Raw genomic sequence first — 12,979 nt, 5'->3', positions numbered from 1 at the left:
ACAGTCCGAACCATAACAAAATGTGCGGATATTGCGGGCTCGATTGGACAGAACCATTTCATTATATAGAGTGTTGCGGGCTCGATTAGACGGAACCATTCATTATATTATACATATATATTGAGCGTTTGTGAGGTGAGCTTCGGGGGGCATCTGTGAAGACAAGAAAAGCTCTCTTTTCATTGCTTTCCATTATATATGTATACAAATAAGATGTACATATTGTGGAGATCCTTGAGCTTGTTGTGGCCATTTCTATAATTTGGAGAGACTATAGAGATAAGGATGTAAAAAGGTCATGACTTTCATTAATTCTTTTGTTCTTCTTCTTCTTTCTTCTTCAGAAGATCTCTGCTCTTCTCTTCTCTGCTCTGTTTCTGTTCTGTTCTGCTCTGTTCTGCTCCGAGACGCACGCCATGGGAGCTCGCACCGTTAGCTCTGACGAAGGTAGGATTCAAAATAATTCTCTCCCCCCCCCTCTATCTATATGTTTCTGTTCTGTTTTTCCGATTGTCTGGTCTTGTTTCCTTTGCTTTCATCCGCCTTGAGATCTTCTTCTTCTTCTTCATTGCAAATTCCCTTTTCTTTCCCTGTTTTCAGAGGAGGAGATTGAAGAACGAGAGGATGAGGACGAAGAAGAGGACGTCGAAGACAACGAGGCTGTTGCAGAAGATGAAGAAGACGATGAAGAAGGTAAAGAGAGTCCCCGTCTTTTTCGCTGTGGGGAATATGTTTTTTTTTTTCTTTTTCCGTCTTGTTTTCGTTCTATTGTGGATGTGAATTCTTGTCCTTTCTGTCGTTCATTCAATGATCCTACTCAGAAGAAGAGGGGCAAGACGAGTATGAGAAAGATGACTTCATAGTTGATGATGTGGAGGAGGAAGAAGAGGAGGAGGAGGAAGCTAAAGAAAGCAGCGATGAAGAGGCCAAGGCAAAGAAGAAGAAAAGGAAGAAAAGGTGAGTTATAGTTTTGGCGAAGATTAAGAAAATATAATTCAGTATGGATCTCTCCAGTTTTGGTGAAAATTCCGTATATTTGGTCTTCAGAGATGCAGAAGAAAACTACGAGCTTGATGAAGATGATTATGAACTCCTACAAGAAGCAAATGTGACTGGTTTCCGAAGGGTTAGGATTAATCACTTTTTCTTTTTATATGTGCATTTTAGTGTAATTCTGAAACATGATCTGAGGTTTCTCGACAATGATTTTATATCAAGTAATGCAAGTATTTTTGTTTGCAGCAGAGCAACAAGACCAAGTTCAAGAGGTTGAAGAAGGCTGGTAAAGTCTCGAGTGGGGCTGTGCAAACTGGATTCTCAGATGACGAGGATTTGGAAGAAGGCACCAGGCATGGCCGAAATGCAGAGGAAGAGCTCAAACGCACTTTGTTTGGTGATGGTGAAGGTATTAACTTATAGTAAATAGATTAGCTTTGTTCTTCCAAGTGTAAGTTGTTGGGTAATGGTGAAGGTATTACCTTAAAATAACTTTTGTTAGGTGATGTCCTATTCATACTAGTAATGGTAAACATGCAAAAATATTGGAATATTATTTCCAAGCATTGGAGCGGAATTCTGTGAAGTTATTAGCTTATAATAGCTTACTTTCTTATTCTCACTATAATTACGTCAGGTTCACAAATTCGAACTGTAAAAGAAAACCAAATCTTTTGATGGTTCTGGATCTCCTAGGTGTACTTCTGCACTTTGAAAATGATTTAGCAATAGAACTTATTAATAAAATGCAGGCAGCTCATATTTCTATCTTAATGATAAAACCTAGGAAAATCAAAATAGATAAAAACTTTCTAGAGTATCCAACTTCCTCAGGGACACAGAAGTTGTTACATGTAATTAGTTGGGTAATTTTTAATCACTTATTTGAAAATCGTGACATCTGCCTTTAGAACACATGTTTTCATTATCTTAATCTTTGTCTCTATTGGACATACATTGAAAGCAGCAGCACCTCCTGAAGATATTGGGGAAGAGGAGGAAGTAGAAGAAGAGGAAGAAGACATTGGGGAAGAGGATGAAATGGCGGACTTCATTGTTGATGAGGAAGATATTGATGAAAATGGTCAACCTGTCAGGTATACTGTCAGATTAGTATGCACACTAGAGGTGCATCTATATAAGATTTATGTAGATATGGATATAGATATAGATATCGATGAAAATGGTCAACCTGTCAGGTATACTGTCAGATTAGTATGCACACTAGAGGTGCATTTAGATAGGATTTATGTATAGATATAGATATAGATATTCTGTGTTTTTCTGCGTCTTGTTTGTAATGTATGCGTGAATGGCAGACGAAGCAAGACACGCAGAAGAGGTCCATCAAAGGCAACGGGGATATCTTCAATGGCTTTACAAGAAGCACAAGAGATCTTTGGTGATGTGACAGAATTGTTGGATCGGAGGAAGTCTGGATTTAATTCTGACCAGCTTGACGAGGAAGCTGATGATGAAGGATATCGCCTTGGCAGGTCTTCTAAGAAGAAACTCGAAGATGAGTTTGAGCCTAGTGTATTGGAGGAAAAGTACATGACTGAGAAGGATAACCGCATAAGAGAAATAGATATGCCGGAGAGGTTGCAAGTGAGTGGTGTTTTTTATGCACTTGTATAACTGAAATAAACAGTGATTTGTCTAAATCATTTTCTATTCTTGTTTTTCTTTTCTTCATACAGCTTCTGGAAGAAGTTACTGGTCCCATACCTGTGAAAGAACCAAATATTGAAGAAGCAGAGTGGATCTATGATCAATGTTTTGGGTTCCCTTTCAAAATATTGCCAAGCGACTGTGAGATCATTATTTCGAAGGCGAGGGAAGAGGTAAGACAAGAAGTTGCGTCAGAGTTGGATATCAGAGATAAGGAACTGATTCAAAGGAAGGTGGCAGAGAGAATTCGTAAAATATTTGTGCCCGAAATCGAGTTTGTTTTGACGCAGCTTCATGACTATAAGTTAGAGGTAGACAATGCAATAAATACTGATAGTGTGTTATGTTATATGTAAAACATTGCATTTTGGTTCCAGCATTCGTAGCATTTTGTTGTGTGTAAAGAAGTAAGAACTGCTATTTGATCTTCTCTGTCATAGATACCTTTTATTGGAATGTATCGTAAAGAAGGATGCATTCATCTTGTGGGTGATCCTGTACCAGTAAAAGGCTACAAAGAACAAACAAATCTGAGAGATTTCAAGGTTGGCTTCATGATACGATTCTTTCTATATCCTAGTTGAAAGAATCAAATTCTGATTTTCTTCCCCCATGCTGTACATTAGCTACTGTGGCAGATCTTTGCAATGGATAAAAGATGGTGGTCACTTCAGCGCAGAAAGGATGTCCTTACCGAAGCCTATGAGAAGAGGGCTTGTTTCGAGGAGGAGAAGGACACTGCAGACTTTGATTTGTTGAAGAGATTGGTTGGTTCTCTGCAGGAAGCTCGATCTCAGGCAGCAGTGGATGATGTGGATGCAAAATACAATCTTTACTTCCCGCCAGATGAAGAAATTAAACAAGGCCAGTTTAAGAGACCGAAGCGCAGGTCATCATACAACATTTACCGAAAGGATGGATTCGGTGTAATAGCTAAACAGTTTGGGCTCACAGCAGAGCAATTTGGTGAAAACTTACAAGCATTCTATAAGGTTACAAATCATCTATTTTGTGAAGAAAATAGTAGTTTTCTATCTGTGTGTGTATGTATATATATACATTGGGTGTGATGAACATTTTCTCCTCTTTCTTTTTTCAGAGGCATGAAGTTGAGGATTCATCATCAATGCCAGAAGATGTAGCATCGGAACATATACAAAGAGAGGGGATGGATCCACAGTCTGTGCTTCGTGGAGCACGGCACATGGTCTGCAATAATGATGAAATGCATATTGATTCTTATGTGCTGTTATGTTTTGTAGTGACATGATTTTCTATATACACGCAGGCAGCAGTAGAGATTAGCGCTGACCCTGCTGTTCGCGAATACATTCGGAACATATTCCTAGAAAAAGCGGTAGTGAACACCAAGCCAACAAAAGAAGGAAACTCTGTCATAGATGCATATCATGACTATGCTATTGTGAAGTGGATTGTTGACAAACCAGTCAATGCATTCGAGGATGGTCAGTGGCTGATAATACAGAAGGCGGAAGAGGAAAAACTTATAGAGGTCACTGTTAGTTTACCAAAGGATGTACTAGACTCATCAATTATGCAAGAATTTGAAACATATTATCTAAGTGATGGTGTGAGCAGAACTGCTCAATTATGGAATGAGCAACGAAGACAGATCATTACCGATGTGGTCACAAATATGCTTTTACCATTGATTGAGAAAGAGGTACGGATGCTCTTGACCATACAGGGAAAACAGTGGGTTTCAAGAGAATGTGGAAGTTCCTTATGGAATAAAGTAGCCACTGCTCCATGGGGAAATAAACATGAAGATCATGCTGGTGATGATGAAGCACCAAGGGTTCTGGCTGCTTGTTATGGTGGCTCTCTGAAACCTCCTACAACGTTTGTGATGCTAGACTCTTCTGGTGAGGTTCTTAATACCCTCTACACACCACATTTGGTCTCTGAATCCCAAAGTGGTGAAAATGATCCAAGGAAACATAACGATCTTCAGCGGCTTTCAAAGTTTTTGATAGAGTATCAACCAGAAATAGTGGTGGTGGGTGCTGCAGGCCAAAGATCATTGACTTTGAGAAAAGAAATCACAAAGGTTTTTCTATGCTGCCCCACCTTAACTCTTTAGTAATCAAAGAGCATTTCTCAAGATGGGTCTAAAATTTCTTGTGCTCTTAAAAATTCAGTTTTGTGCATACAGGCAATCTGGAATATTGTAGAGGACCATCCCCAGGAACTTGGGGAAGATGGAGCTGGTCTAGAGAATGTAAGTAAAGACCTTGTGGACGAGTCATTAGCCCGTATCTATGAAGCTTCAAGTATATCAAAGGAGCAACTTCCAGGTCAACCAGGTACGAAATGGTCCGATGTATTCAGTAAACTAATCACTTTTCTCTTCCATGCTTAGTAACCTATTTTTGAATTTTAGGGATTGTAAGACGAGCTACTTATTTGGGAAGGTATCTTCAGAATCCCTTAGCAATGGTGGCGTCTTTGTGCGGACCCAACAGGGAGATACTATCATGTACTCTTCATAAGATGCAGAGTTTTCTCACTGATGATGAGAGGTATGATGTTATACAGCAAGTCATGGTTAGTGTTACCAATCAGGTGGGAGTGGATATCAATATGGCTGCAGCTCATGAATGGCTATTTGCACCATTACAATTTGTCTGTGGTCTTGGGGCTCGCAAAGCATCAGCTATTCAGCGTTCAATTCAGGGAGTGGGGAGGATTTCCACAAGAAAGGAGATGCTTATCTCACTTCGGCTAATGAAGAAAACCGTGTTTATTAATGCATGTGCATTTCTTCGTATCCGCAATAGTGGACAAGCTGCTTCTGCAAATCAGATAATGGATCCATTGGATGATACACGGATTCATCCAGAGTCCTACGAGCTTGCCAAGAATATGGCAGAAACTGCCTACACTGAACATCAGGAGGCAAACCATGAAGAGGTTGAGGAAGAGATTCTTGAAATGGCTGTGGAGCATGTCAAGGACAATCCTGTCCTCTTGACGAATGTGGATGTCAAGAAGTATTCTGACATGGTTGAAGAAAGAGATGGGATTTCAAAGTTCTATACTTTGCAGGATATAGTTAATGAACTTCTGCATGGGTACAAGGAGTGGCGCTACCCGTACCGTTCTCCAAGTGAAGAAGAACTGTTCACACTTATGACTGGGGAAAACGATGACACGATGGGAGTGGGTAGGCTGGTAACTGTGAGCGTGAAGGAAGTAACACCAAGAGGAATTAAGTGTGACATGGGTAATGGTCTGCCTGGATTTATACAGAAGGATGACTTCTCTGATGAATCTGACCCCGACAAAGATCTTGACCTGAGGGATCATGTCGCTGTTGGGAGTATGATTACATGTAGAATCAAGAATATCAAGAAAAGCATCATTGTGGGAGAATCAAAAGATTCTAAGCCACCTCGCTTCTACTCTGTTGATTTGACTTGTAAAGGTGCTATCATGAGGACAGATGATTGGGGAAAGATTCGAATGAAAGAGCCATATTTCTCTCAAGAAGCTTTGAATTCACACAATGAGAAAGAAAAAGCAAAGAAAGCGAAGGATGATGAGAAGAGGAAGTCGTTCAAGCCTCGTATGATTGTGCATCCCCAATTTCAAAATGTATCCATGGCAGATGCCATAGAGGTACATTATTCCGAAAGAGGATTATATATATATTTTTATTGTCATAGGTCATCTTATCTGCTTAGACATTTTTTTACTGGATCTGCAGGCATTGGCAAAAAAGGATGTGGGGGAAATAATCATTCGTCCAAGTAGCCAAGGACCTACACATTTGTCTGTTACGCTCAAATTTTATGATGGCGTGTATACTCATATAGATATTTTGGAAGGCGGAAAAGATAGCAAAGATGTTAGAAGTTTTCTGAGCCTTGGGAAAACCTTAAAGATTGGGGAGGAGACATTTGAAGATCTTGATGAGGTGCGTGTGTATGATATGTCTATGTATTAAGAGATAGGGGGAATTCCCAAAATTTTGCAACTCACATAATCTATTTGCAAAGTTATCATGCCATGCATTATGTTTTGAATTTGAGTTCCTAAAACTGACATCACATTCACTTTTCAGTTATGCAAGTCGTTTGCATGTTTAGTTAGATATTAGTTGTCATGACATGGTTAGTTTTTGTATGGGAGAATGGAATGTGCTGGGAAATACATCCAAACTTTGTTTCGTGCTTTGGTATTACCTATTCCAGGAGAATTTGAAACTCTTCTGATGCTCACTATCCCTTTCTGTGATATCAAAATTCAAATGTTACCTTTGTAAATTTGCTTTTCTGCAATTAAGAAATGTGCGAGAGGAATTAAATGGATGCAAGTAATATCAATAACTTGGTACCTTCTCAAATGCTGATGAAGGGTAGTGTGTACAGGTGATTGCTTGTTATGTGGATCCTCTTGTTAGTAATCTGAAGGAAATGCTACGCTATCGGAAGTTCCGCCGAGGGAAAAGGGAAGAAACAGATGCGCTGCTAAAACAAGAAAAGTCACAGAATCCTCTCCGAATTGCATATGGGTTTTCAGTCTCCTTTGAGCATCCAGGGGCCTTCATGTTATCGTATCTAAGAAGTTCAAATGTTCACCATGAATACATAAGTTTATATCCAAAGGGATACAGGTTTAGGAAAAGGATGTTTGAGAATATCGATAAACTGGTGGGCTACTTCCAGAAGCATGTCAATGATCCTATTGTAGTGGAGCCTAACAGATCGCTTGCTGCTATGGTACCAATGAAAAGTCCTGCACCAGGGCCTGGAGGTTGGGGAGGGACAGAGAGGCATACAAGCTCAGGTTGGGAAGGAGGTGGCTGGAATGGATCAAAAATTTCTGATCGGAATAATTGGGAAAGAGCTGGTTCAAGGGCCCCTCTATCGCCAGCAATGGATTGGAGTAATCAGGGGTGGGGAAGAGGAGCAAACGAGGGTGGAGGAGATGGATGGGGGAGAGAACAGCATGAACACCATGGTGGGAGGGGAAGAGGTGGTGGAAGGGGGAGGGAAGGAAGAGGGGAGGGAGGTTTTAAAGGTGAAGGAAGGTTTGGGTTGAGGGGAGGGAGAAATGGTGGAGGTGAAGGGAGAAAAGATGGTGGTGGGGGGCATAACAACAGAGGTAGCTGGGGACAAGAAAAGTCTGGTGGTGGATGGATGGCATCTCAAACGAGTAAGTCTGATAGAGAAAGAGGTGGTGATGATGGTCGGGGTCATTCAACACCTAACCATGGCTGGGGAGCAGCCCCTGTGATCAGTAGCAACAGTGGGTGGGCCGAAGAAAATACTGGTAAAAGTTCTAATACTGCTGCAGATGATGGATGGGGACAGCCTGCGGAAGCTGGAGGAGACAAAGGATGGTGATTGTAAATGATGATGCTGTTACTACGCAGCATTTGTTGAGGGGATTAGATGTATTTGCATCAGTGATATACACGATGTTATATAAAATAGTTTGATTTTTATGCTTTCTTTGTGCTCTGGATTCTCCATCCAATACATTCAAGACCAAGAGCACATCAGATCGGAACATTTCAGAAGATTGTCAACGTGTTCCCTGATCAGGAATCATTGACTTGAGAGTATCTGAAATGAATAGTTTCCCCTCATTTATGAATCAATATTCTTGGTTTTTCTGCAACCTGGATTAAAAAAATGGTACATTTTTAAGAATATTCGGAGATCATGCCTTTCTTAGCACCATCTGCAGGTTGCTGCCAAACTTTCATTTAGTAGTGGCAGTCATTCTCATCTTTTTTGTGTCTTATAAAATGCAAGGAAAATAGGGTTAGAATGATTTAATGACAGATAAAATCTTTTCATAATTCTTTATGACAAGGAAATGTTGTATTTTACACAATGAGTATGAACTAGCGGACTGCTAGATGTACTGTCACTGTGTATTTTGATTTGAATAAAGCTGGGGATGCAATTCAGCATAATTGAATGTGTAGATCATGTAATTACAGTACAGCTGCATATCACAATACCTGTTTCACATAACCGATATGGTATAACATATTTAGTCTGACAAGCTTCATGATATCATGGAGCATAATTAAATAGTACAGAATTGTGGGGGGTTGCAAATCATGTAGCCATTGTATTAATATACATAATGTAGACTCTTCAGGCCAATGCTTTGTTGAGTAATGAAAAACCATACAAACATGTAATGCGATACACTCATAGAACTTTGTTATCTGACAATGGCATGATGTAGAGCCATAATAATCAGAGGGAGTTACACAGCCAAAACTACTTTCAGGTTCTTTAAAACCCTCCTTTGTAGGTACAACAAATAGAGTCTTCAAGAATGTCTATGGAGGCTATCATATAGATCCATGGATAACATACACAAATGGCTCTAGGCAGTCATGAATTGCATATAGCCAACATTGGAACCATGATAAGATCTCTCAGAGGTTTTACATGACCACAATTTCCATAACATGCCATAAAGACTTTGTCAAGGCTAAAAATTTGTTCACCTTGATTCAAAAGTACGATGTCCAAAATACCACTCATGTATGAATTTGTTCACCTTGATTCAAAAGTATGATGTTCGAAATACCACTCATGTACGAAATATCAAGGCATAGCCTTCAACAAACCGGCCACATGAACACATCTTTACATGAACCTCTACATAGATTTCTATTCATTAGGAATGACAATCAGTTATATTGAGTAACTATTTGTAGGGGAAGCTTTGTCAACATTACCAAAAGATGTTCAAACAAGGAATATGGAAACAACAAACAGTAGGGCCAAACACCAAGATACTCTGTAATTTACTGGGTATATATAATGAACCTGAGAACACCCCCTGTGCTTGGGTACTCAATAGGGTTTTTTGGTTGCATGCCAGTGCTGAATAGGCTGATATGGCTAGGAGGAGGAGCATTGAGAAATGGAATATGAATTCTCCTCCTCCTCTAGTAGACAACATCACTGCAGCCCCTGCCCTCGCCACCGCCGCGGCCTCCTCCGCCTTCTTAAGCAATGCATCGACAAGAAATCCCTCGAGAAAGCGAAACAAATCCAGGCACATATCGTAAGCAGCCCTAACCACGGTTCTGCCATATTGTCGAATTCCCTGGTAGGAAGCTACTTGGTTGTGGCCCTAGCCAAGTGTGGCTCGGTTGAGGATGCCGTCCATGTGTCGAGCTTCTTGCCTCCGCCCGCACGCTCGGTCTTCTCGTGGACCGCCATCATCTCTGCCTATGCCGACCTTGGCTCCCCCCATGGTGCCCTCGCTGCCTACCGATCCATGCACAATGATGGCATCCTGCCCGACAGTTACACGTTCGTCGCCCTCTTCAGAGCATGTGGGAACATCGGAGACCTTGCTCTAGCCAAGAGGTTTCATTGTGATGCTAGAAACAGGGGAATTGATTCCGTCGTCTTTGTGGCTAACACCATCTTGAGTATGTATGGGAAATGTGGTGATGTTTCTAAAGCCGAGCATGTGTTCTCCAATCTTTGTAGCCCCACAACCGTGTCTTGGAATGCAACCCTCTCCACACTCGTTGAGAATGGTAGTGGAAAGAAGGCTTTATTGTTGTATAGGCAAATGATGGGAGAGAAGAATACAAAGAATCTCGTGAATGAAGTTACGATCATGCTTGGGGTTCAAGCGTGTGGCACCATGGTGGTAGAGGAGGAGGAGAAGGAACAAAGCAATTCGGCAATAGGGAATATAAACATGAAGCAAATGTATCTTGACATTGGAAGGGCGTTCCATGCTGTTGCACTCAGGAAAGACTATACATCGGATATCCTTGTGGCGACTACTCTCGTGAGCATGTATGGGAAGTGTGGGGCTTTGGTTGAAGCTGAGAATGTGTTCATATCGATAGTGTGTCGCAATGCTGTTTCTTGGACTTCAATGCTTTCTGCCTACATTGAAAATGGGGAGGGTGCGAAAGCTCTGGTATTATATAGGCAGATGCATAAGGAAGGGTTTACACCAAATGAGGTGACATTTATGGTTGCTATTCAAGCATGTGGTCTTCTCTTGGCAGAAGAAAATACACATGGAAGCGAGTTGTCGATGAAACAAAGAATCTGTTTGGAAATTGGCCAAGCATTGCATGTAGATGTGTGTAGGATGGGATATGGTAGCAATGAGAGTATTAATTCTACCCTTGTGAGTGTGTATGGGAAATGTGGGGCGATGACGGAGGCAGAACTTCTGTTTCTTTCATTATCTCGGCATAATGTAGTATTGTGTACATCGATGCTCTCCACTTATGTCGAGCAAGGTGAAGGAATTAAGGCATTAGAAGTATATGGGCAGATGATGCAACATTGTTATGGTCCAGTTGATGTAGTCACATTGAAATGTGTTCTTCAAGCCTGTAGTGAAACCGGGAGCTACGAACTTTGCAAACAAATACACTTCAAGATTGTTTCATCTGGACATGAGCAGCTTTTTACAGTACAAGCTTGTCTTATTCATGCATATGGGGGTTGTGCAAACATGCCTGATGCACAAGAAATCTTTGATGGATGCATTGATCCGAATATAGTGTCATGGAATGCTTGCATTGGTGGACATGCACATGGAGGAGAAAATCATTCACAAGTGAGAAGCTTTAGGACATTTGAAGAGATGATGTTTCATGCAAGGGTGGAGCCGGATGAGGTCACATTCGCTGCATTGTTCTTGTCATGTGGCTACATTGGAAATATCCTCCAAGGCCTCAATTGTCTTGAGTTCATGGTTAAAGTTCATGGTTTAAAACCTGATATTAAACATTATGGAAGTATCGTAGACTTGCTTGGCCGAGCGGGGGACTTCAGGAGAGTTGAAGACATGCTTAATGTAAAGAGGACTATACATGTGAAGGCCGATCTAAATGTATGGTTATCTCTTTTAGGGGCATGCCGAATACATGGTAATCTTGAGTTTGGGAAAGAAGTATTTTCCCGTGCAGTTCTTCTAGAGCCTGGTGAAGAGGCAGCATATGTGTTAATGTCCAATATCTATGCAGATATTGAAACTGCTGCATAGTATAGAGAACCAAAGAGGATAAAAACCTCAGGAATTTTTTCATGCTATATCAAACACCACCATGAAGTCGACAAAAGATTGGGCATGTAAGTGCTCGGTCAATTTTAGCACTCAAATGTTTTGGATACAACTATAATACTTGACTTCTCCATATTGTCGATACCATACATGATGAAATGAGGATATTATAATTGTAAATCGATTCACATGGTCCCTAGGCTCAAAGGTGAGTTTTCATGTGGTCAAAACTTAACGCAACTGCGAAGTCATTTGTTTTCTTGTTGCAATAATTTGATCATTTAAACCCTCAAGTGCAATGAGTTATATCCACATTTAAACTGTGAAATGGAAGTGATTGAGCATGAATTGCTAGAGAAGATGGCTTAACTTTATTTTGAACAAGAGATTATGTTAGACAGGCAATGCATGGTCAAGGAGATTATTACACTGAGAAGAAGATATTGTTTATGTTGCTTAACTATGTTATTAAATGTTCCACATATTTGTCAACCTTGATTCTAGGCATGTAAATCCATCTTACATGTCTAATGCATACATGGATGTGATATTCATTTGACAATCAGCAAAAATAATAATTCATTAGGATGTGCCCTTGGCTCAAGAGGGATGGGCTGGCTCATGAAGCATCCAATTAGATGGACATGAAAAAGATGGAATGTAAAGATATTAATGAAGATGATGACAAAAGAAGATCTTTGCGGAGGACAAATGGAATTCTTTGGTTTGAAGAGTGACACCAAGGCTTCAATATTTGCTTAATTTCTAATTACAGTTTTTGTTTTACCAATGTCGATTGATAAGCAACCTTGGGTGGATTGGTGATTGAATAGTAAAACACATTTCTTACAAGTCAATAATAATATTTTGTACCATCATTCAATGGCATAGCTTTGTTAGCTTTCATGTAAAGTGGAAAGAGAGTGGAATGAATATATGCAAGTACGAAGTGTGGTGACAAATTTTACGATGCAGTCCCCATTCCTAGATGCAATTTTGATCAAATTTTTTATTTGGAGAGTGATAATGTAGATCTTTTCGTTCAACTATAAAGAGGCAAAGATTGGGAACAAGGATGTGATTATTTTGCAAAGTTCAAATGGAAGATAGTCCTCATCTATTCATTTAATAACCTCTTGCTCGTAAGATTTGCAATACATTTAAGGTATTTTGTTCGTGTTATCTTGTTGTTATTTAATGCCTATAAACCGCGTCTTTGCTGAATTATATTAAATGACAAAAATGATGTGATGGAGATGGCATTTTA

The 12,979-nt window shown here is 40.2% G+C and overlaps 2 protein-coding genes across 5 annotated transcripts; both read left to right on the top strand.

The window, feature by feature from the left end:
* Positions 1-348: 348 nt before the first annotated feature.
* On the top strand, positions 349-8,500 carry GTB1 (global transcription factor group B1). 4 transcript variants are annotated; one of them, XM_087322792.1, is made up of 16 exons: positions 349-447; positions 601-693; positions 822-957; positions 1,048-1,126; positions 1,243-1,405; positions 1,964-2,093; positions 2,316-2,604; positions 2,697-2,978; positions 3,108-3,212; positions 3,294-3,659; positions 3,767-3,874; positions 3,956-4,738; positions 4,844-4,994; positions 5,072-6,309; positions 6,398-6,607; positions 7,062-8,500. In XM_087322792.1, exons 1-16 carry the CDS (start codon positions 417-419, stop codon positions 8,037-8,039), a joined length of 5,142 nt encoding a protein of 1,713 aa, XP_087178918.1. In that variant the 5' UTR covers positions 349-416; the 3' UTR covers positions 8,040-8,500. The 4 variants fall into 4 exon arrangements, with proteins under 4 accessions (XP_087178918.1, XP_087178916.1, XP_087178917.1 ...); XM_087322790.1 differs by having other exon boundaries at positions 601-702; positions 828-957; XM_087322791.1 differs by having other exon boundaries at positions 601-702; positions 825-957; positions 1,246-1,405.
* A 1,088-nt stretch (positions 8,501-9,588) lies between these two features.
* Positions 9,589-11,694, top strand: LOC147862307 (putative pentatricopeptide repeat-containing protein At3g01580). The gene has a single exon (XM_087323095.1). It carries the CDS (start codon positions 9,589-9,591, stop codon positions 11,692-11,694), a length of 2,106 nt encoding a protein of 701 aa, XP_087179221.1.
* The last annotated feature ends 1,285 nt before the right edge of the window (positions 11,695-12,979 follow it).

Source organism: Azolla caroliniana, unplaced genomic scaffold (assembly GCF_043228905.1).
Source record: "Azolla caroliniana isolate FFs.n. ecotype wild unplaced genomic scaffold, voAzoCaro1.0.p SCAF_7, whole genome shotgun sequence".
Taxonomy (NCBI): domain Eukaryota; kingdom Viridiplantae; phylum Streptophyta; class Polypodiopsida; order Salviniales; family Salviniaceae; genus Azolla; species Azolla caroliniana.
The sequence above is the reverse complement of the archived record's forward strand: the minus strand, read 5'-3'. Positions and strand labels throughout refer to the sequence as shown.